At 35.7% G+C, this 25,966-nt stretch overlaps 1 protein-coding gene across 3 annotated transcripts in view; it reads left to right on the top strand.

The window, feature by feature from the left end:
• Positions 1-25,966, top strand: part of GTF2A1 (general transcription factor IIA subunit 1) — a 41,344-nt gene that overhangs the window by 8,993 nt on the left and 6,385 nt on the right. For all 3 annotated transcript variants that reach the window (XM_081141351.1, XM_081141353.1, XM_081141352.1), the window contains exons 3-8: positions 5,515-5,719; positions 7,687-7,751; positions 11,724-11,799; positions 12,968-13,101; positions 15,217-15,537; positions 17,073-17,162. In XM_081141351.1, coding sequence (XP_080997477.1) covers positions 5,515-5,719; positions 7,687-7,751; positions 11,724-11,799; positions 12,968-13,101; positions 15,217-15,537; positions 17,073-17,162 — 891 coding nt within the window. The remainder of the gene's footprint in view (positions 1-5,514; positions 5,720-7,686; positions 7,752-11,723; positions 11,800-12,967; positions 13,102-15,216; positions 15,538-17,072; positions 17,163-25,966) is intronic.

Raw genomic sequence — 25,966 nt, 5'->3', positions numbered from 1 at the left:
TAATGCAAGAAGAGAAGTGATTAAAAAGTTCAACCTCGTTCTTGAGGTTATCTCTTGAAACACTATGAGCCTACTTTAGTGTGTGAACTATGGGAGATAGAAAAGACATAAAACATAGTCTTCATTTTCAGTAAATCTATCTTTGAATGTAAATTATGTTTTAGATTGGTGAGTGACTATAGGTGAGAATGATAGTCTAGAAATCCTCTTTAAAGTGAATGATAAAATCATCCTGATTTCTAGACTGTCAGACCTACCCATATCCAAACAGCAAGCGCTATGGGAGGTATAAAACATAGCCTTTCTTCTCAGTAAAACAAAGTGAGAAGACCTTCCTCAGTTTGGAGACAAGTCTGAAACTCAGTTTATCTGCCTCTAGATCAGGTTTCTAAACCGTAGCACTGCTGACATTTTGGACCTGTTAATTCTTTATTTTGGAGAGGGCTGTCCTATTCATTGGAGGACGTTAGCAGCGTAACTGGCTTCTGCCCACTAGATGCCAGTAGCATCCCTCAGTTCTGAAAACCAGAAATGTCTCCAGGCATTTCCCAATATTCCTGAGAGTCAAAACCACCCGTGATTGAGAACTACTATTCTAAATATACTCTAGTTATATATAAATACTTGGACCATAGGTTGAATAATCTGTTATTTCACTTCATTTGCCTTTGTAGAAAGCTCTGTTCCCAGACGTCATTTCTACGGAGCCAAGAAATGCAGTTCTCTTATATTTTATCCAGGAGCTAGATGTTTTGTGAAATTAGGAGAATCCTTCAGAATTTCTAGCCCAGCATACTGCCAGGAAGCAGTAGATCTAATCACATTTTAATAGGTCAGAAAATAGACTCAGAGGGAATATGTTTTGATAAGGTCATTTAGCAAGTGATAGAGACTTGAACTTGGGCCTTTTATCACCAGATGACATACATATTACTTATTAGTAAAAAGGAAGGTGCCGGAGTTGTGACTAGACCTGTTCTGATAGCAGCAGTACAATTTAGAGATCAGAGACTTGGACCCAAGTTCAGATTAGGGTGAGACAGGTGAGATGCACAGGATATGAAATTTAAAGGACCTTCCTTCTTCACTCTCAGGGTCTAGCCCTGACTGCCATCACTGGAGTCAGACTGCCTGGATTGTGTTCCAGTTTTGCGTGCTATTGGCGATGTTGGATAAGTTACATAACTTCATGTTCCTTAGGTTCTTTTTTTCTGTAAAAATATAATCTAACAGGATTTTTTTTGAAAAATGAGTCTGTATGTAAAAGTATTTACAAAGTAAGACTTTAGTATTAGTCTAGTTACTATGGTATACAGATGCACATCTGAATCATTTGGGTAAAGGAAAATGAATTTTCTCCATGTCTAATTTCAGAGAACTGACAAAGTTGCTGAAGTAGGGCTGCCCAAAACAATAGCTACTGTGTTGGGGAAAGGAATACTATAAAAATGAGGAGGAAAAGGGGTTTTTCCTATTTTCTAAGCAAAATAACAATTCCGTATTCTTGGTGGTCTTCAGTAGTTTTAATATGATTACTATTACCCAAATAGTATTACATTGTTATTTTAAATAGCTAATATTTAAAGAATAGAATATTTTGATAAAATGATGTAAAAAATGAAATTGAACATTCAACTAATTTGAACTTTACATTATTTGATAATACAAGCTTAATGCTAAATATTTGTATGGTGCTACTTTTGTATTTTGTACATTATTTAGAACAGTATTTGGTACTTAGTAAATATCGATTCTCAATGGACTGCTCCAACACCCCTTTCCGTTAGCTCCCCTTAAAGCAGTTGAAAGTGGGTGGGGTCATGTTTGCTTGTCGTAATGACTAGTGGACACCTTTGACATTTAGTAGGTTAGAGCCAGGAATGTTGCATTTTCTGTACACTTCCCAGCGATAGCACCCTGTACAATAAAGAATTGTTCTGCCCCAAATGCCAGTAGAATCTTACAGAGAAACACTATTCTAGAAAACATTAGTTTATTTTCTTTTATCTACTTTGAATTAATATTAAATGTCTGGTAAATTCTTGGTCGTTTTCTTTGCTCCTGAATAAGACATAGTCTCTGCCTTGAAGGAGTTCTTTAATAGAGATGGTAGAGTTTGTGTGAAAAGTATAACAATATTTTTATTTTTGAAGTTTTTTGTAAATTGATTTTAGAGAGAGAGAAACATTGATTTGTTGTTTCACTTATTTATGCATTCATTGGTTGATTGTTGTATGTGCCCTGACCGGGGATCAAACCCGAAACCTTGGAGTATTGGGATAACACTCTAACCAACTGAGCTACTCAGCCCAGAACTTGAAAAGTATAACAGTATTTTTAAAAATTAGATATCTCTAAGGTATAGAGGCAGTGAGAGATTTCTTTGAGACTATGTAGCTTTGACATTTGCATTGTTTTGTGAATGATGAGGAAAGACTGCCTATCATAAGGAGTAGTTTTCCAAGGTTTAGACAGGAGATACGTATGCTGTATTCAGGGAACTGCTAGTAGTTTGCCACCATTAGGAATTAGAGTGCAAGTTATAGTAGCTGTTGGACAGGTGATATATACCATGTGAAGCTTGGTCTTTAGAGCGAGAAGGATTATCTGGGGTGCTAGTTAATAGGCAGATTTTTGGACTACTGTTCCAGAGAGTCTGACTTGATAAGCGTACAGTCTGATATTTTTATTTGATTGCATTTGCAAAAAAAATCCAAATTCGCTTTTAATAATCCATTAAAGGGTTGTAATCTGCAGTTTGGAAAGCATTGGTTTAGATTTTAAAGCAGCGATTCTCACTTTAGCTTGCATCAGAATAACCTGGACTGGTTATTAAAAGAGATTACTGACTCCACCCCTAGAGTTGCTGATTCAGTAGGTCTCTGTGATACCTGAGAATTAGCATGTCTAACAAGTTCTTAGGTGATGCTGATGCTGTTGGCCCCAGGATTGCATTTGAGGGTCACTGATTTGTAGAAGATTGATTGGAAGGACAGATTTCCACGAGAACAAGGATTTTTGTTAGACTTGTTCATACTCTGTTCTCAATGCCACTAACAGTGTCTAGCATATGGGACATACTCAATAATAACTTTTAGAATGTGTTACTTGATGTGGGGCGCTCAGTGAGCTCAGTCATTACTTTGCAGTAGTGCCACGGGAGGAAAGGACTTGAACCAGGGCCATAATTACAGGGGTAGAGTGGAACAGTGCTTCGGAAGAGAAATTGACAGTAATCATGGGGATTTGGGGTGGATTCTGACTCATTGGTCTTTGACTTGGAAGGTCAGGTGAGTGGTGGTATCCAGCACTTAGCAGTACATAATATGTAATTCATTTAGAATTTGCCGTTACCATGGATGCTTCATGAGATGGGTCATATTGCAGTGGTAGACCAATTGGAGGTGATAAAATTGAGCATTAAATTTAGAAAATGTTTCTTAAAGCAATTAGTACATTTTTTTCACCTTAATTTTTGGCTCACAAGAGGCCAGGTTTTTTGTTTTTGGGTTGTTTTTTTTTAATCCTCACTTGACATGCTTGGGGAGTGGGGGCGGGGGGGAGGAAAACAAACATCGATGTGTAAGAGAGAAACATTGATCGGTTGCCTTCTGTATGTGCCCCGACCAGGGATTGAACCTGCAATTGAGGCATGTGCCTTGACTAGGAATCAAACTGGCAACATTTCCGTGCATAGGACGACATTGAACCAACTGAGCTACACCAGTGGGACAAAAGCTAGGTTTTATGGAACTCATTAAGTGCCTGTTTGGTACTGTGTGCTTTACAGAGATGAACCAGGCACAACATGGGCTCTCAAAAAGTAGTCCTTTATAACCCTAGGAACAACCCTTGCTGTTTTTAGTCTGGGATTTGCAGAGACTTAGATTTATTAGCTGGAAATGAGTTTAGAAGTATAATCTAAGTCAACTTGTTCTCTTTTTGATGAGGAAAATGCCCAAGAAAGATCAATTATTTGTCCACAAAGCCAATTAGTGGCCAAACCAGAACTAACTGGGTTCCCGACTTCTGGTGTAATGCTATAATATTACCATAACTGTAATTATAATAATTAACATTTATTAATCACTGACTTTATGCTAGACTGTGATAAATGTTTTACATAGGTATCTTATTTAGGCCTCACAACAACTCATGAGATAGTGTTATCCTCTCATGTATTTAGTCTTCAGGCAACGCTAAATACTGAACCTGCTAGGGGAATGGTTGCTCTGGGAAATTGACCTTTAGTTTACTTTTTTATTAAGTCATTAGAGATATACTGGAATTGTTAGTAGCAGGTAGATACAAATCTAGAACCAGGTGGAGGTGTCAAGAGATTATAAAAATCCCCGTAAGTATGGCAAAGGGAGCTTTTTGAAGGGCCTGAGAGAAGCCTCAGGTGATTTAGGTAAATCTCAAGATTAGATTCTGGGGGAGAAAACAAAGTATATATAGATCCTTGTGTACAGAAATGAATTAAGTTTTATTTATGTTTAAGGAACAGTTTGTGACTTTTTTTATTTATTGATTTGAGAGAGAGAAACATTGATTTGTTGTTCCACTTATTTATGCATTCATTAGTCAATTCTTATATGTGTCCTGACCAGAGATTGAACCCACAACCTTGGGATATTGGTACAGTGCTCTGACCAACTGAGCTACCTGGCCAGGGCTAGTTTGTGGCTTTCTTTGGCAATTTCTTATAAGGGTTAAGGCCCTAGATTGAACACCCATTGGTGGAGAAGGAACGTGTTAGGGAGAAGGTTGAAATAGTTGTAAATATTTTCTTCTCCTTCTTCCTTTTGCCCACTTCTGATTTTTCCCCCTTGTCACAGAAATTCTCTTAGGGTGCAATGAGAAAAACAGAAGTGGCTAAGCAGAAAAGGATTGTCAGTCCTTGTCATAATGGAAGGGGGAGGGAAGTTGAAGTGTGGAGGGTTGAGAATACCTCTAAAAGCATTAGGCATTTTTGGGTTTTTTTCCCTTATGTAGGATTGGACAGATGGAAACTTGGGCTTTTCTAATTTGAGGATTGCCTCTGTAATGTTTCTCATTGATCAGATCAAGAGAGGATGTGTATATGTTTTGTATGTTATTTAAAAGTTAGAAAACATTGTATTAAGGAAAGATTTCCATAAAAATAGTTAATAATAGATTTTGTATAAAAAAGGGTTTTCTTTGATTACTAAAAATTTGCTTATATGAAAATCTGCCTATAGTAAATAACTAAGGAATTACTGTAAAAGTTTATTGAAGATACAAAATGAAACAAAAAATTCTTTAGTACTCTAACGTAGCAAAAATGAAGTTAGATACTTAGAAAATTAGTTTTTATTATTGCATACACTTGGGTAAGAATTAGAGATTGGTTGCTTGTTGTGGTTATATCAGTTTTGAAGATGGAATGATTTTATAAACAAACTAATAAATAAACAAATCATGTTATGTCCATATGTCTGGAGTTATCTTCCCTGACTTTCACTTAGAAATCTTTAATGTTCTTTGTCTTAGCTATGGGAGAATAAACTAATGCAGTCTAGGGCAGTAGATGGATTTCATTCAGAAGAGCAGCAGCTTTTATTGCAAGTTCAGCAGCAGCATCAAACCCAGCAGCAGCAGCATCACCATCACCACCACCACCAGCAAGCTCAACCGCAGCCTACGGTACCTCAGCAAGCGCAGACTCAGCAGGTCCTTATTCCTGCGTCTCAGCAAGGTGAGGCTGGATATGTTTTCTTACAACTTCAAAATGAAATTTGTCATTTTCAAAGAAGAGAAATACTCTGGGTTTCTTTTTTCTATTGGTTAAGGTGGGTATATGTGTTTGTATTAACATACAAATTTGTATAAAATGTGGATCCTGTTTGTATAGTAATGATAAATAAGTAAGTCACTAGTTGACAGCCTAACATATTCAGATAAGTGTATTGATACTTTCTTTTGAAAAGGCTACATAATGGTGGATTTCCTAAAATAAGTCAGATCTATAAAGATTTATTTAGTAAGTGTTTCATTGTTTTATATAGTAAAATCACTGTCTGCTTTCTTTATGACATTGATTTGTTCCTTCAAAGACATATTTGAGTTTAGTCTTTATGAATATATCTTAAACATTGGAGGATTTTTGTAACTATTCTTTGGCAATCTGAAATTGCAGTTCCCTAGTAATTTATGTAAGTCTAAATTGAATTAGATTTCTTTTAAGTGAAGAGTGGATATATAACACATCTTAATTTACATTACTTGTATTTGTATTACAAGTATTTAAAGACTGTCCATACTGCTTTGTACTCGGCAAGTCGTTTTATAGGTTTTGTTTCATTGAAGCCTTACAAAGGCTTTATGAAGTAGCTCCTACAACATTTCAAAGCTGAGGAATATCTGGGCCCTGAAAAGGCTAAGAAGTTTGATTCGTTACATATAGTAAGTATTTATGTCATGACAAAACACCTAGAGTAGTCCTCCGTTATAAGCAGTGCTGCTTTTCACAGTTTCAGTTACCTCTGGTCAGCTGTGGTTTGAAAATATTAAATGGAAAATTCCAGAAGTAAATAGCTCACAAGTCTTAAATTGTGTGCCGATCTGAGAAGCATGACGAAATCTCGAGCTGTCCTGCTTCAGCCTGTCTGGACATGAATCATTCCTAATCCAGTGATCCATGTCGTATATCTGTATATGTAGTAGCCCTCTCGGTTACCAGATCGTATCTCCCTGCAAATACGGGCGGACTACTGTATTCAGTTACAGAACTTCCTGGGCATTCGAGTTTTGTAAATCTTATTGGAGAGGGCAATGAAGGTAGATGAAAAGATTATTTTAAGGGTAACTGTTTAGTTACCTATTTGCCTCATTTGAGAGTATATAGCTGGTGATGCACAGTAGAAATGTCTATTTTGGTTATTTTGTTGTTTATATCAAATAAGGCTTCTAATATTTGTTTTTATTTTATACCTTGCATCAAATAATGTTATCCTTTTAATCTGTTTTGATGACTGTTCCTCCTATTGCCTTCAGGCCTGGCACTAGGATTTTAGGTCATCATAAATTAAAATTTGATTTTCTTCACTCAGAGAATATTAGGATAATGGGATTATCTGTTTATTCTCTGAAATTTGCGGAATCAAACACTTAATTCCTTTTACATTTAAGTAATGTTGCCATTATTTTTGATTTGTATTTTTCAGAAGTTGATGGAAGCAAGAGTCTGGCCACTGTCAAATTGAGAGAAAAGGGCTGTGTAGATTTAAAAAACACACCTAGTTTTAACTTTTTGAGCTCACTTTTAATGGGTTAATAACTCACGCCAACAGTAATATTATGTCAATAAAATTATTAATGTTAAGTTAGCAAGACAATTTCCAGTTTAAGAATGCACAGAAATGTATATAATGTTTAGGTAATAGGTATCTATCTCACTGCTTCTTGTTCCCAGGTTTCCTTGAGTCCTTAGGTATAGTTACTCAAATCTTTTTTTTAATTGATGTTTCCCAGTAGAAGGTGTGTATTTTCATAGCTGTTTTTCACCATAGAAATTTATAACATTCTAAGATCAGATGGTTGAGTATAATTGAATGAAGAAAATGTGGCAAGCATGAAAAAAGTTTTCAGCCTTGTCTGGCATTTTTACGATCATGAATTGGCCTCATGGTTCCTTGTTTGCATGTGTGCTTCTGTTTTTAATAGCTGCAGCACCCCAAGTTATTGTTCCTGATTCTAAGCTGATACAGCATATGAATGCATCAAACATGGTAAGATTCAGAACATAGCACTGTGTTTGGCTAAATTTATTCTAACTGAAATTGTGATTATAGCTAGGTAGATTGTGTATTAGCAAAGTTTATTCAGGGCTTAAGCAAAATGACTGTTTTATTTGATTTCCTAAATGTTGGATTTAGAAGCAAATCTAAAGTTTAGCTTGATACTAAGACATTGAGGTTCATAAAAATCATGCAATTTTCTGTTGAAAATACCAAAAAGAATGACACTTTGTGGAAGCTATTTCAGTCCCTGCTATTTTTGGAAAAGAGGTTTAGGGGACCTACCAAACATATTTTGCCAAGCATAGTTCATTTGCAAAAGATCTATTAATTGCAAGAGGTCAGGAATGCTAAGGATTAACAACTTTGAAAAAATGTGCAAGTACTTCAGTTTAACTGTTTTTAAGATCAAACACTTAAAAAAATTTGCCAAGATTTAATGATAGCATAGCCTAATAAGTTTTATTAAAATACATAAATTGCTACTTTAAAATGCATTTTAGCCCAGCCGGCACGGCTCAGCAGTTGAGCATTGACCTATGATCCAGGAGATCGAGGTTCAATTCCCAGTCAAGGCACATGCCTGGATTGTGGGCTCGATCCCCAGCAGGGGGTGTGCAGGAGGCAGCTGATCAGTGACTCCCTAATCATTGATGTTTCTATCTCTCTCTTCCTCTCCCTTCCTCTCTACCTGAGATAAATAAAAATATATTTAAAACGCATTTTAACCAGTTGTATTTATTATACATTAGACTTTAGATATTTCTAAGGGATATCCACTGAACTTCAAAGATAGTCAAGTCTTCAAATTTTACTTAGTGTATATAATATTTGTTCTAGCACTTTCTCATAAATAGCTTTTCTTTGTTCTATTTTAAATTTATAGACTGTTAGTGGTATATCAGCTCTGACATTTTATTCTTCATTTCAGCCAAATCTTTTATTTAAAGGTAAGAATCATTATTTTTAAAAAGATCTCTTAACCTAGTGCCAGCAATGAGGGTTTTTTTCAGGTACAGTTTGTTTTTTAAAGAAAAAAAGCAATATTTAAAAAAATCACTTATATTTGGTGAGTGATGAGCAGTGAATCTCAGAACTCATTCATGATTTATAGCCAGACAAGAAGCAGGGCTCACCTACTAGACAAATGACTTCTTTATGTATACCAGCCTTACAAATTAATAGTTGGGCAGAAGTGCAAATTTTACATGGAAGTAGAAATTGAAATTTTAAAATTCTCAAAAAAATCAGGGATCTCTATTTGTGTTTTCAGTTCAAGTTGCTGGAATCAGTTCTTTTGTATGAAAATCACAAATACCCATGCCTAGTGTTTCTCACAAGAAGTTTTAATATTCAAAAATTTTTATTTCGAATCTAAGGCTCCTCATTCCTTTTTAACCTTCACTCTTAAAAATAAATGTCTCACTGTAGGATTCATATTGCAGTTGGTACTGTTGGGACTGTTTCCTAGAGAATAACTTGTGTCATTTTAAAACAAGTTTGGTAAAATCACTTGTAGTATAGTATAGGCCCATCCAGTTTTGAAGAATTTTAAGTGTTGTGGGAGAGAATGTGTTTAGAGAGACCTAGGCAAAGTCAGTAGCCTATCTCTTACTTATTTGTTACATCTCCTTGATTCTAAAGAGCATATTTATTTAACAGATCAGAGGTCAGAAACTTCAATCAGTAAAATGTATTAGTATTCATGTGTATTTCCACATTTTACTTGATGTTTTCATAGTTTGCTCCATGTATTTCACATGTTCTGAAACATCAGTATAAGCTGTTTACAAATAAAAGTTTTTGTGTTTTTATATAATTATTTCTGATTTAGAGATATCCATTAAAACAGTTTTGATTTTTTAATAGCTCTGTATGCTTTGAAAATGAACATAAATAAAAATCATGTAATTTTATAATTATATAGGATAGTGATATTAGGTAGAGGCCTATTTCAAGGAACTAGAAAATAGTACTTTATATCAAATCAGTTTTGTAAGTTTCTTAATGAAATGATTACTCTAATGCATTAATTATAGTAGGGCTATTTCATAAAATGCAAGAAGAAATTTTTGGCAGACATCGATAAAAGATAGTATCTGTATGGTACCTCACTCAGCAGATACTTATTAGTAGCAACTTGAATGTGCAGAGGTGTGTGCAGATGGTGATTCTGTCATGTCCTATATAGAAACCACTATGTCAATTTGCCCATAAAGGGAGATATATTATCCTTATAAAATATTAATTATAGGAAATTAATATTTCTAAGTAATATTTCTCAATAAGTGGTTAAGCTCCTGAAATGTAGATTACCTTTTGTTTGCCTTTACAGGCCAGATTTATTTGAAATTGGGTGTCCTGTATTTCATAAACAGAGCCTGGAGGGCTATTGCTGGATTCTGGGGAACCAGTGGGAATTTCAGGCTTAAGATGTCAAAATTGCCCAGCCGGGCGTGGCTCAGCGGTTGAGGTTCCAGGATCCTAGGATCCAGGTGATTGGGGTTCTATTCCTGGTCAAGGCACATGCCCAGGTTGCGGGCTCGATCCCCAGTCGGGGGCGTGCAGGAGGCAGCCAATCAATGACTCTCTCATCATTGATGTTTCTGTCTCTCTCTTTCCCTCTCCTTTCCTCTCTCTGAAATCAATAAAGATATATTTAAAAAAAAAGATGTCAAAATTACCTAGGCCTGTCAAGTGGCAACAACAAGCATATTTTCTTGGAAAACTATACCTAGAGCCTAGACTAGATAGTAGTTGTATCATTAACCTATTTGAGTGTAATTTTCCAAATTTTGTTGACTTCCGTGTTAGCATCTCCTAAGCACAGTTCTGTTTATTTCTTGAAGCTTATTCAAATAGAAGTGTTCCTGAAAAATGTATAGATTAGATTGAGTTATATGAAGGCTTGATACCTTAAAAAAGATTGAGGGAGGAGGGGAAAACTACCTATGTATATAGTGAGATACATAGAAATGCTTTGAGCATAGAATTAAAAAACAGTAAGACTGTGGTGTGATTCTTTTGAAGGAAGGGAAGACGTCTCCAGGAGCAAGTAAATCAAGGATTTATCCTGGAAACTCAGAGTATATGTTTTTATGGATTTTTTTTTTTTAAAGAGAGAAAGACGGAGAGAGAAAGAGAGAAACATCAATGTGAGAGAGAAACATTGATTGGTTGCCTCGCACACGTGCCCCAATTGGGGACTGAACCTGCAATCTAGGTATAGCCCTGGCCAAGAATTGAACCTGCAGTCTTTTGGTGTATAGGACAACGCTCCAAACCAACTGAGCCACCCGGACAGGGCCCATGTATATTTTTGTAACTTAAATGTCAGATACTAACTCTGTTTTAAAATGTATAAGTTAAAAGGTTTGTGAGTTTTTTAAGATTGTAAGGTATTTTAATATGAATAAAAACTATTAGTTTGTTTTACCTAGATACAATGCCGGCGTTGTCACCTTATGGCATCTTAGAATTACCAGCTATACTCAAAAGTGCAGTCTTCTGACAAGGTTTTCTATACAGACCTGTTGATTCTAGTACAAGTTAAAAATATTAAAATTTCTAAAATAAAGATATTTACAATTTTGCCTCAAGTATGTTAAATTGCAATAAGGTTTTGGGGGTAAGGAATCAGTAGGAAAGGAAATAATGGAATGGATATTTCATATATTGTACGGCATTATTAGTGTGGATGAGATTTTTTTAGAGCACATTCTTGGGGGAAAAACAAACCATTATATTTTACTTAATTGCTTGAAATAATTAGGTAGGGCATTTAGGTTAGGTTGTCTTTATTGTACCATTTTATAAAATGGGATTTAGTTTTACTGTTAGAACTTTTCATTTTAATAAATACTAAATGATAAATTTTAAATACTGTTAAAATACACGAGATGTAAACTGAGGTCCTGTTATGCATATAGGTGGTTTTGATTTTTTCCCCCTTTGTTTTTTCAGAGTGCTGCTGCTACAGCTGCTACCTTGGCACTCCCTGCAGGTGTGACTCCTGTTCAACAGATATTAACAAATTCAGGTAATTAGAAAAAATGGAACCATCGTATATGTCTAACTAAGAAAATTGTACCATCTAGCCTTTGTTTTGTCTTCATTGGAAGACAGAAAATCTTTATATTTCTTTTACCATTTGGCTTAGGTTATTAAAATAAGATTATTCGAGGGCTATCTATAGCACATAAATTGTAATTATTGCTGAGGACTCAGTAGAGATGAGAATTGCACTTGAGCTTTTGATCTATGAATGAGAATTCTATTATTGAATGAAGTATAATTGTTTAGAAATGCTTCTATACTTAATTTTTTGATAAAAACATTTAACCTGCCAAATAAGTTAAACTTGAGTCATTAGAACTAGTTTGTGATATCAAACAACAATCCTCATAGTATCTTAAGATTAAGTTTATTGTGTACTGTTTTACATCGTATCTCTGTATAGACTGACACAATTTACTGGGATTTTGGCATTTTAATGTTTGATAAATTTACATGGATTTTAAGTATTTTCTCTGTAATTTTAATTATATAATTTCTCATTGTTTTGCTAATTTCTAAATTTGTGAAGAACAAACTAGGGGCTTACCTTGGTACATATTTTAATAAAATATAATTGTTCACTTTTTAATTAATTCAAGATTCTGGGTTGTTTAAAACAACATATAAGCGCGACACAGTTCTATATGTATAAGCCGGTCATACAATTAATGTTATGTGTCAGTGATAATTGGTTCAGCAAACCTTTATTGTTTTAAAAAATTTGGACGCTAAGTACTATGGTACTTTGATTAAAAATATTAATCAATTATTATACTTTTATTTTTTTAAAGCTTTAAAAATGAACAGCCCCTGAAATGTATGATCTGACGTATTGCTCTCTCATGATTCTTAACATGTTAGCAAAGACAATGTAAGCTTTTAATCAACTCCCATAATCTGTTGTTAAAACTTTGTTGTAAGACAGCTTTGTAAGAATGATAAATAAGGAAAATAAAACATTTTAGGCAGTGTATTTGAACACGGATGGAAGTCAAGAGTAGTTAAGGATTGCAGTTTACTCTGTATAGATGACAGCCCTTAAAACTGTTAGACTTTTGACTTGACCATTTCTAGGGCCTTTGGTGGTTAGACATTCACTATGAATTCATTCATTTGAGATGGTAACTTGGAATATATACTTTTTGCTTTAGGCCAGCTTCTTCAAGTGGTCAGAGCAGCCAACGGTGCTCAGTACATCTTTCAGCCTCAGCAGTCCGTGGTTCTGCAGCAACAGGTGATACCACAGATGCAGCCTGGTGGAGTACAGGCTCCTGTTATTCAGCAGGTAAAAGAGTTTGAAGTTGTCATCAGTGTGGGACTCTTTTTCCTTCTTCTGTATGAATTCCCTGGGTGGTTTTCTTCCCTTTTTTATGGCTTTATTTACACAAATTGTTAGATTCTTCTTGAGTACTATACACCTTGTTATTCTAAATTCTTGTCTAGCTCACAGCTTAATTTATGTTTGGTGTGTTTAAGACTAAATTGATGTTAATCCCTACTCACCCCTCTCCGTCCAGCCCCTAAGCTCGTTACTCAGCATTCATTCAACCAGCCTTTACTGTGTGGCTGTATAGGAGGATTTCTGCACGGGACTGAAGAGTTAGGGGTGAACAAGACAGGCATGAGTCTAGTTTCATGATACTTAGGTATTTTCTGGAAGGAAGTGTGTGGAATCCTCTCTTTCCCTTACCTCCAATATCCAAAGTACCATGAAGTTTTACCAATTCTTTATACTTCCTTCTTTTCAGACTGCAATTTTAACATATTTACAGTTCCTTAATATGCTTAAAACTAATTTTCTCAGACTCTTGTTATTTTCTTAGTTCAGGCTCTTATAATTTCTCACTTAAAATACTGTATATCCTCTTAATTTCTCTGCTTCCAATTTTGTGTCCTCTTAACCTGACTATGCCACTTTATATTTATAGTCATTGTTCTAAAAAAATCTGAGAATCTTTTAATAACATTGCCTGTTAGAAAAAGTCCACTCCTCAGCATGGTTCATTAGATTTCTTGGGGCTCTTGTTTTTTTGATGTCTTCAGGTTTATTTTTTGCCATACTTCCAGTTATTATCTGCTTCAGCTGCTGCTTAGATTAGTTAACAAATCACCTACTTGTTTGCTGTTATTACTGTGAGGACAAAGATGAAAGAGAAGTTGTTATTTTCTTGAGGAATTTAGGTACTTTGAAAATAGAGACAGACAATAAACAGACAATATCAACATAATAGTACAATGATAGCAGTAAGATCAGAGGAGGAGCATTAATCCAGCCTATTTACAGCTTTCCAAATTTTGTCCTGCTGTTCCTTTTGGGTTTCACTTGATGTTGTTGTTTTATTTAGAATGCTGCCTTTGGCCTTCTAGCAATGCCCTCTATCCCCACCAAACAAACCAAACAGACAAGCCTGGCTAATCTCCCAAAGCACAAATGGACACTCAGAAATTACCTAGTAAGAAGGCTTCTCCGACCATGCCTTGATCCCCAAGCTGAATTTAGTAACCTGTCTGGTGTTCTCATAACACCGTATCATACTTCTGTTATGTCTTCTATCTTTTTTAGTTATTTTTTGTCTATTGCACCACTAATCTGTACATTTCTTAAGGGAAATACTATCTCATTACTTTTGCATTCTTTGAACCTAATAGCAAGTAGTTGCCATTCAGTGCTTTTTTATTTATCACTAGGAGTTACCTGCTTTTTATTTTATTTTTTTTAAAATATGTTTTTATTAAATTCAGAGAGGAAGGGAGAGGGAGAGAGAGAAACATCAACATCGATCAGCTGCCTCCTGCATGCCCCCTACTGGGGATCGAGCCTGCAACCTGGGCATGTGTTCTGACCTGGAATCAGGCCCGGTGACCTCTTGGTGCATGGGGTCGATGCTCAACCACTGAGACACACTGGCTTGGCTGCTTTTTATTTATTAACTATAGTTATAAGTACTCAGAAGTTCAGATTTTCATGCAGGGTTCTTCATAGAGAGGCAGTGTAGCATCATAATAAGAGCAGAAGTAGAAAGCCTAGGTTCACATTTTGTCTTTTGGTGACTATAAGCTTAGAAAGTTACTAAACCTCTCCATTCACCAAGAAAATAAATATTAACTTGTGTAACTTTTGGCCTGGAATCTGGCATATTCATAGCAAGTGCTTAACAAGTGAAGCAGTTATCTTCAGAAAAATCTTCTTTTCATAGAAATTTGAATCGTAAAATGGAAATTTAGTGGATCAGTACACTAGTTAAAACATTTCTTTGTGCTTTCTAGTTTTAACTGTGTATGGGATATGGCCATTTTTGGTGTTTCTTCAGCATTTGGGACTACTTTTGTGTTATCAAGTAATGAAACAACTCCTTGATCCTTTTAGCTAGCTCCTAATGTTTGGCTTTCTTTTCCTTAGGTACTAGCTCCTCTTCCTGGAGGGATTTCACCACAGACAGGTGTCATTATCCAGCCTCAGCAAATCTTATTTACAGGAAATAAGACTCAAGTTATACCTACAACAGTGGCGGCACCTACACCAGCACAAGCACAGATAACTGCAACTGGCCAACAGCAACCACAGGCCCAGCCTACTCAGCAGCAGGCTCCGTTGGTGTTACAAGTTGATGGAACTGGGGATACATCATCTGAAGAAGATGAAGAAGAAGAAGAAGACTATGATGATGATGAGGAGGAAGACAAAGAGAAAGATGGAGCTGAAGACGGGCAGGTAGAAGAGGTAAGTTTCTAGTAAAAGACTTGAAATGAGAAGCTACTTAGTCATTTCTTTCTTTACTTGGTGCCAAACTTGAATTATATCCTATTTTTTCAGAGGCTGTCAGGGTGCCATACAATGTAGGATTTTAAATATAGAGTTAGATTGTTCTAACTTAATAAGGTTATTCGATTGTTCTGGTTGCATTTATTTTCATAAAATATTGTGCATAAAGCTGTTAATAAAAATGAATGTATATACCAAATTAAGTTGTATTTATAAAGATGGTGGAGACAGTGCAAGTAATTCTAATTCTTTGGCTTATGAAGTCATGATTAGGCTTAAACATAAGACATTGGTAGAACAGATAGATGTGGTTAACCTTTTGCTTCAGTAATTAAAGGGGCAGCAACATTTGGGAAGAGAGGAAACTTGAGAAAAAAGCTAAATGTGACAGATATTTTTCAGAATCTCCTTTTGGTCCATATGCCATACCATTTCCATTGATAACCTAATCTACTCTTAGTGTCTGTCCTCAGTTGAACATTCTTTCTTCTTTATCTTTTTTTTTTTTAATCCTCACCTGAGGGTATTTTTTCCATTGCTTTTCTGAGAGTGGAGGGTGGGGGAGGCACATGATTGGTTGTCTCTTGCACGCGCCCCAACCAGGGCCAGGGATCGAGCCTGCAACCGACGTATGTGCCCTTGGCCACAATTGAACCCGGGGCCCTTCAGTTCGAGGGCCAACACGCTCTAACCACTGAGCAAAAACAGCTAGGGCTCTTATTTGTCTTTAGTTATACATTAGAAGCATATAAATCTTTGTTTTCCTCAGTGTTCCAGCTTATTTACTTGTGTTCAAGATATTTGTCTTACCACAATTTTAATTGTTAATTGCCTTTTTCAGCCTCAGATGTAATCTTCTTGCTTATCTCAGTACAAAGTTCTAAACTAAGTAATATATTTTTTAAAATACTATTTTTATTAAATATTGAATAGATACAAATGAGTTAAAAATATTTTAAAATATAAACACCCAGTGTCCACATCCAGTTAAAAAAATCCCATTACTTAAAGTCCCCTCTCCCCAGTCCTCTTCCTTTTGTCATCAGAGTAATAACCATGCCCATGAACCGTGCGTTTATCATTAACTTCCCTTACATTTTACCATATGCATTTATATTCCTGAAGAGCATATTGTTTAGTTTTGCATACTTATAAATGGAAGAAGGATTATTAGTCAGGAAGTTTTTGGGTTTTTCCCCTGAGGTTCATATACCTGTAATTATTTTCATTGTTGAATGTACCATAATCTATTTATTTTTCTGATGTGATGGCATTAGGGTTGTGTCTACCTGTTTACTATTACAGTTATAAAATATTCTAGTGTGTGTCATCTGGGGGCACATACGCAAGGGTTTATCTAGGTGTTATATCTAAACACTGAATTGCTAGGTCCTAAGGCGTGCACGTCTTCAACTTTCCAGTAAAATGCCAACTGCCCTTTTCCAATAATGCATGAAGTATGAAAGAAATAAACTCTCCCTTTCTATTTGTAGGAGCCCCTCAATAGTGAAGATGATGTGAGTGATGAGGAAGGACAGGAACTCTTTGATACAGAAAATGTTGTTGTATGCCAATATGATAAGGTAAGGTTTTATCATCACATTTCCGACATCTTTTCTGTTGTAATTTCTTCCCTAAACCATCCTTTTTGCCTTGTTCAAATATTTGGGCAGCTGATTGATGTCTTTTATATTCAGTATAAACAGTGTGAATGAAAACATCGTTACAGTTTAGTAGATTATTTTAATAGAATGAGAAATTAATTTGTGTATCTTTACATTTTAAAAATAAGTTATGATGAAGTCATGAGGAGAGTTAAGTCCTAACTTGTTAACAAAGTAAACAGAACTACTTTTGAGTTGTCCTCTAACATCAGTAATAACTCAGTGAGATAATCCCTACCTTTTCTTTAGCCTCAGTTACCTCAAAACTGAAAGGCTTTAATTGAATCTCTGCAACTTTTATTACTAAGAAGAGAACTAAGGTAATTAGACTGATAACTAACAAACAGACACATTTTTACTGAAAATTATTTTAAAAATTACTAGCTTTGCTGTATTTTGATATTAAGGGATTTTTAAACTAAGTTCTATGAGAATTGGCTCTTGACTTGTTTTCTTAATTCTTAAAAAAAGTGCTACTTTCCAAGTATTTTTGTTATAGTTATTGGCATTATTGTTGAGATATTTGTTATTTATTGAAACATTTAATTTAGAATAAATTTTTTTTCTGACTATAATTAAATTTATAAGTCTACAAATTATATTGCACTTATAATTTAATTTAAGCAGAGGTCTTTACCAAATACTGGATTCTCTAACAGAAATAGTTGGGTTTTATTTGCAAGCACTACTCATTTAGTAAATGAATATTTATTAAGTATCTGAAGTTGCCAGGCTCTGGAGCAGTAGTCATGATCATACAAAGTTTGTGCCCTGCATGAATTTTCTTCATAAATGATAAAAATCTTAAGTTTGTGTTGCTTTTATAGGAGTGAATGTTATCAATTATCATGCTTATTGCAAACAGATCTATAGGGAAAATGTCAAGACAATGGGTCTTGTCATTTTCTAAAGAAAAAGTGAAGCCACTTATATACTAGTGAAATTATAGAATAAGGTCCATGAGGTCACTCATTCAGAGTTATGAGAACATTCACTCTTGTAGACTGTCACTTTTGAATGAGTCATCTTAATACCTTGTACCAGTCACATTACAGTAATACAGTAAATGTAATTTCTTATTACATTCATGTATAGGAGAAAAGTATTTAGGTTAATACAGGAGATACTAATAAACTTTTATTGTCAGGAAGTCTCAAGGGAACTTCTTGCAACCAAATTATCCAGAATACAATTTCATGGTAACAAGATGTCAGATTTATTGGGCAAGAGAAGACCTTTACCTTACCTGACTGAAGAATATGCTTCCGAGTATTGTCATATTATAAGAGAATGGTTGTAATCTCCTTTGTTGCAAATTGTACACATAATATTTTAAATGTTAAAATTGGTTTGGTTTGCTCCCAAGGACATTATTTTAATGTTCCAAACTAAGAAATTGAAAATAGTTTTAAATAGTGTGCTGAATGATAAACAACTTTAAAGTTTGCAGAGATCTAATTTTTAGAATTAAATGAGTTCTGGAGATTGGGGTTTGGGGGCTTTATTTTTAATGTTTTTAATTTTTATTTTAGTCAACAATAAGGAATGGTGGTGTTCTATGACTTATTAAAATGGGGTTGGATATGTTTTGAGCCAGCTTGAAATTTAGGAGTTTATTTTTGAAGCTTAAACTTCAGAATTTCAATAGTGAGCCAGTATTGGAAGCAATCATAGAAAGGATAATGAAGTTTGTGTTGCTAATCAAATCAGAGTCCTAGCCAACCCAATAATGAAGCGGAGTTCTCCCTTAAGTATTGGTAGATGAGTACTGATGGTATTAGGTGTCGAGGCTTCCACCTTATTTATAGGTAACTTTACTTAATATGTTTGTCATTAGGAAATTTAAGAGGCCCTTCTGCATTCAGGACATTCCTTCATGAAGGGCTTAGGGCCAATAATTGTTTTTCAAGTTGTATTTTGTGATTTTATTCAAATAAAAATACCATTTATTACCCAATAGGACTTCATTTTTAGTGTATAGACTATAATTTGATCCATGAAATGTTTCTACATTTGCCTTTTGCAAGTTGTCTCACAGCAGAAGGCAATCAATTGTTTTACTTATTTGTGGAATTCCTTTTTCCTGGCTCCTTACCATTTTCTTGTTTATATAATGTCATTATCTTTCAGGTTGCATCCACTCGGTTCATGCTGGAAATAAATTTGTATACCTATTTTTAGGATAGTTAATACTTTCTCTACAGTGTGCCAAAGAAAAGAGGAGGCAGAGGTCCTTTCAAACAATAGTTTCATACAACAAATAATTATTGAATGTCTCTAATGTCCTGGGCACTGTTCTAGGAGCTTGAGATACCTAGTGAACAAAAAACCATCCCTGCTGTTGGGAAGCTCACTGTAGTCAAGGGAGACAGATGCTAAAACATAAATAAATGAATTAATATGGCATGTTAGAAGCTGATAATTGGTATGGAAAAATAAAGAGAAAGGGGACAGGTTACAGTTTTAAATAGGGTAGTCACGTTAGATCTTTTGAGAAGATGACATTTAAACAGACTTAAAGAGGGTTAGCCCTGTCACCATCTGGTGGCAGAGCCTGCCTGTTGTGTGTGAGGATCTGCAGGAAGGCCACTGTGGCTGGACTTGGGGGGTGTGGGGGGGTGGGAGGGGTATAGCATAGTAGTAGATTAAGCCAGAGGTAAGTGAGGGCAGAGGGTGTGAGACTTTGTGAAGACAGGGGCTCTTATTTTGTCTGGATTGGGAAACTATTGGAAGGTTTCAGAGAGATAAATGTGATATCACGCTTTAATTTTAAAAGCGTTACTTTTCCTTCTTTGTTGAGATCAGAGTGTGTGGAGGAAGCAGTGGTTGAAACAAGGAGACTAATAGAAGGGTATTGTAGTGATCCAAGTGAGAGAGAGTGCTGACTCAGGCTAGGGTGATGGTATTGGAAGAGGTGAAAAGCAGTTGGATCTTGGATATGTTTTGAAGGAAGACTTAACAGTAATTCCTGACTTTTTTTTAAATCCTCACTCAAGGATATTTTTTCCATTGCTTTTTGGGGGGGTAGGGGAGAAACATCAGTGTGAGAGAGACATATTGATTGATTGCCTCCCCACATACTCTGACTGAGCTTGCAACTGAGGTACGTGCCCTTGGCCAGAATTGAACCTGGGCTGACGCTCTAACCACTGAGCAAAACCGGGTAGGGCTCCTGACTCTTTTTAGATGTGTGATAGAAAAGAAAAAGAGGAAATAAGAATGACTCCCAAGATTTTTAGATGAGTAACCAGAAAGAAGAATGGGAATGCCATCTACTAAGATGGGAAAGTCTGCAGATGGAGAAGGTTTAGGAAACAAGAGTGATCAGTTTTGGACATGTTAAGTTTGGAATGTCTGTTAGACGTTCAGATGATTCATCTTAAGATGTTAAGTTAAATATCTACATAGTGTATTTAGACCAGAGCTAGAAGGCCAATTAATGCAAGACTCTCTGCCCTGACTACTGTTTTAACTTTTTTGTGTTCTGTTTTTAATAGGTAAGAAAAATTGAATAAATGCTAAATGTGTACATAGTTTAAGTCAGTGATCTAGAGGAAGAGCATGAGAGTGCTTTTCAAATATATGAAGAGTTCTTTGATTTTTTTTTATTTTAAGTCCCAAAAGGCAGAGCTAAGATTAATAAGTAGACATTTGGAGGAAGCAAATTTCAGTAAGGGGTAAATTATGAAGACTTATAAAAGATCCATCTCAAAAAGGAATAACATAATTTGTAATTCTTTGTCCCTCACTTTTATTTTTTATTTTATTTTTTTTAATTTTTTTTTTTTTAATATCATCTTTATTGATTTCAGAGAGAGGAAAGGAGAGGGGGAGAGAGAGACAGAAACATCAATGATGAGAGAGTCATTGATCGAGCCCGCAACCCTGGCATGTGCCCTGACCGGGAATCCAACCCCAATCGCCTGGATCCTAGGTCGACCCTCAACCGCTGAGCCACGCCCGGCTGGGCTGTCCCTCACTTTTAATTAATTTATGCAGACACTGAAAACAGTTTCCCAAGAATATGCCATGGAGGATGTTTGCACTGGGAGGTTGGACTGGAATTTTAGGAATGGGACCTCAGAAAATATCTATACATCATGAGCATTTCTGCATTATTACATGAAACAGCCTGATTGAGTAGAAAGTATACTGGACCTGGACTCGAGAATCGTCTTTGTCACTTAATAGCAATGTAGTCAAGTCCTATAACTTCTGCAGGCTGTAATTTCCTCTTTTGAAAATGAAATTCTGAACTACTTGATTTGCGGCCCCTTTAGGTTAGAGAGGAGGGAGAACCATGGGTCCTTTGAGGAGGATGTGGAGCTTGAACTGAACATTGAATAATGAGTGGGACTTGGCAGGAGAGGGAAAAAAGGTCATTTTAGTTGATTTAAGTTTTACAATTCCTTTTCCCCCCAAATCCATGGCGTTACAAATAACTAAAAACTATAAATGATGGCAAAGATGGGAGTGCCCAGGGCCTGGCCCAATTTGAACTCTGTCCTTCTCTGTTTGGCTTAACTGTAGATGTACATAGTTTTTTTTTTCCCCAAAGAGAGGAAGGGAGAGAGAGATGGAAACATCAGTGATGAGAGAGTCATTGATCAGCTGCCTCCTGCACATCCCCCGTTGGGAATCGAGCCTGCAACCCAGGCATGTGCCCTGACCGGAAATCAAACCTCAATCTTTTGGATCATAGATTGACATTCAACTGCTGAGCCACCCTGGCTGGGCTGTACATAGTTTTTGAAATCTTCTGTGAGCGACTAGATTATTAGCATTCTTTCAAATGTATTTGATAAATGCTGCTATGTGTTTAAGTCTTGAGAAAATGAAACTATAACAAGTTTTATTTTCGTAGAAGAAAGCAGCCCATGCTTGCATATACTTTAGAAATAATACTAGAAATGTCTTTGAGAGGGCCATTGGTAATTAATCAGCAGGAAAGGAGTACTTTTAGCTGATGAGATTAGGGAAAGCTTTGTGGAGGATAGTGTTTTGAGGTGGAACTTGAAATAAGAATTGAATTTGTAAAAGTAGGAACAAGGGATGATTATTTCTTTGATTGAAATAAAGTCTTTGAGTAATGTGGAGGTAGAAATAAGCTTGGAAAGGTGAGTTATTGTCAGGTCAGTTAGAAATAGAAATAGTTAAGTAGAGGTGATTGGTTAGAATTGTGCTTCCGGCGGCAATGTTAATAAGATGATTAGAAGGAAGAGGAGAATAAAGGCATGGAATTCAGAAGGTTATTGTGATAAATCAGATGTCAGGAGGCTATTGATGTGGTAACTAGAAGATTATTGGTGGCCTGGGAGAAAACAGTTGCCAAGTGTCCTCAAGGCAACTAAAGTAGAATTAGAGATAATGTAAATAGAGGTTCAAACTACTAATATTAGCCCTGGTTGGTATGGCTCAGTTGGTTGGGCGTCGTCCCATGCCCTGAAAGGTTGCTAGTTCGAGTCCTAGTTTAGGGAACATGCTCTGGTTAAAGGCTTGATGCCCAGTAGGGGGTGTGCAGGAGGCAGCCAATCAATGTTTAGCTCTCACGTTGGTTTCTTTCTTTCCCCCTTCTCTCTCTAAAAGTCAATAAAAAAATCTTTTAAATATACTAATATTAGTATGAATATTAATACCACAAGGTTATAGTATTAGAAGGGTCAGCAATGTGGAAGTTGTTACTACATGTGAGGAAAAGGAAAAGAATGGTTGTAAACATGATACTAGTATCGAGAAAAGACAGTGTTCTGGTGGTCAGTAGATAAGAGGAATGAAGAAAACCCTAAGGTTAAGTAAGTGGTATAGATATAAAAGGAGTTATTAGAGCAAAGGCAAAAGTATGATCTAGAAGTACCAGGGAGAAGAAGGGTTATTCCTGTTTAAATGTTTGCCAGTATAAAATTTCCTGTGAAAAAAGGACACATGTATATGCAAACCTGTTTTTGCAAACAGGTTTTGCAGAGAAATATCATTAACTGCTTTAATGAAAAGTACTAAGAGCTGTAAGAAATACTAATTATGATTTATTTTTTTAAAAATCCATCTAGTGAATCAATGGTTTGTTTGTTTTGTTTAAATTAAACTTTATTTAAAAACCAATTTGTCTGACCACAATGGCATGAAGCTAGAAATTGGCTACAAGAAGAAAACTGGAAAATTCACAAGTATTTGTAGATTAAACAACATGCTACTGGACAACCCAATGGGTCAATGAAGAAGTCTAATGAGAAATTAAAATATATACCTTGAGACAAATGAAAATTGTAGTATAGCATGCTAAAATGTATGGATGCAGCAAGAGCAGTTCTAAGAGAGAAGTTCATAAAGATAAGTGCCTACATTAAGAAATAAGAAACATCTTGCCCTGGTTGGTGTGGCTCAGTTGACTGGGCGTCATCCTGTGCATTGAAAGGTTGCTGGTTCGAGTCCTGGTTGGGGCACATGCCCGGATTGCAGACTTGATCCATGGCGGGGGGCATGCAGGAGGCGGCTGATCAATGTTGTGCTCTCACATCAATGTTTCTCTGTTCCTTCCTCTCTCTCTCAAAATCAATAAGCTATTCTTTAAGAAAAAGAAAGATCTCAAACACAACCTAACTTTACATCTCCAGGAATTAGAAAAGGAACAAACAAAGCCCCAAATTAGAAGGAAGGAAATAATAAAGATCAGAGTGGAAGTAAATGAACTGTAAATTAAAAGACAATAGAAAAAACCAGTAAAACTAAGAGCTGGTTCTTTAAAAAGAAAACATTGATTAACCTTTAGCTGGACTCACCAAGAAATGAGAGGACTCAAAATCAGAAATGAAATGTTACAACTCATACCACAGAAATACAAAGGATCATAAGAGACTACTTTGAACCATTAAATGCTGATATATTAGGCAACCTAGAAGAAATAGATTAAATTCCTAGAAATATATAACCTTTCGAAACTGAATCATGAAGAAATAGAAAATCTGAACAGATTGATCTCCTTAAGGAGATTGAATCAGTAATTAGAAACTTCCCAACAAGCAAAAGTCCAGTATTAGACAGCTTCACTGGTGAATTCTACCAAGCATCCAAAAAGGAATTAATACCAGTTTTTCTCAAAGTCTTCCAAAAAATAAAAGGGAATACTTCAAAACTCATTTTACCAAAACCAGACAAGGACACCACAGGAAAGGAAAAGTACATGCCAACGTCCCTGGTGATCACAGATCCTTAACAAAATGTTGGCAGACTGAATTCAATAATACAAAAGGATCACATGCCACGACCAAGTGGGATTTACTCCAGGGATACAAGGATGGTTCAACATCCTCAAGTAAATAAATGTAATACAACACGCTAACAAAATGAAGGAGAAAAGTCATATAAACTCAACAGAGGCAGAAAAAGCATTTGACAAAATTCAGTGTCCATTTATGATAAAAACTCTCAATGAAGTGGGTATAGAGGGAACATAACCTCAACTTAATAACGGACATATATACCCCACTTATATCATACTCATTGGTGAAAAGCTGAAAGCTTTTCTGGTAAGATCAGGAACAAGACAAGAATACCTGCTTTCACCACTTTTATTTAACATACTATTGGAAGCCCTAGCCAGAGCAGTTAGGCAAGAAAAAGAAATGAAATTTAAATTTGAAAGGAAGAAGTAAAACTGTCACTATTGCAGATGACATGATATATATAGAAAATCCTGAAGACCCCACCAAAAAACTTGGAACTATTAAACTCAGTAAAGTTTCAGGATACAAAATCAAAATGCAAGAATCTGTTGCATTTCTATACATTAATAATGAACTGTCATAAAGAGGAATTAAGAAAAACAATCCCACTTACAATTGCATCAGAAAGAATAAAATACCCAGGAATAAATTTAACCAAAGAGGTGAAAGACCTGTACACCAAAAACTATAAAGACATGATGAAAGAAATTGAAGAAGACACAAAAAAATGGAAAGATATTTTGTGCTCATGGATTAGAAGAATTAAGTGTTAAAATGTCTATACTACCAGTCTACAGATTCAGTATAGTCCCCACCCAAATTCCAATGACAGTTTTCACAGCTATAGAACAAAGAAACCTAAAGTTTGTATGAACCACAAAAGACCCTTCAGCCAAAGCAATCTTGAGAAAGAACAACATAAGTTCAGTCACCATACTCCCTGTCAAACTATATTACACAGCTATAGTAATCAAAACAATATGGTATTTGCATAAAAACAGACACATAGATAAATGGAACAGAAAAGAGAGCCCAGAAATAAACCCATGCATATGTGTTAGGACAAAATAGCCAAGAATACAAAATGGGTGAAGGACCATCTCTTCAATAAATGGTATTGGGAAAACTCGACCACTGTCACACCGTACACAAAAATCAATTCAAAAAATGAATGAAAGACTTGGCTGTTAAGACCTGAAACTGCCGCCGAGCCCGGCGTGGCTCAGTGGTTGAGCATGGACCTAGGATCCAGGAGATCGCAGTTCGGTGCCCCGTCAGGGCACATGCCCGGGTTGTGGGCTTGATCCCCATTCGGGGGCGTGCAGGAGGCAGCCTATCAATGACTCTCTCATCATTGGTGTTTCTGTCTCTCTCCCTCTCCCTTCCTCTCTTTGAAATCAATCTATATTTAAAAAAAAAAAAAAGATCTGAAACTGCCTAGGTGGTAAGCTCTTTAACATCGGTCTGGATTTTTGATACCAAAAACAAAACTAAGAAAGTTGG

The sequence above is a fragment of the Miniopterus schreibersii genome, assembly GCF_964146895.1.
Source record: "Miniopterus schreibersii genome assembly, chromosome: 1".
In the NCBI taxonomy this organism is placed as follows: Eukaryota; Metazoa; Chordata; class Mammalia; order Chiroptera; family Miniopteridae; genus Miniopterus; species Miniopterus schreibersii.
This window is presented reverse-complemented; position numbering and strand designations above follow the sequence as displayed.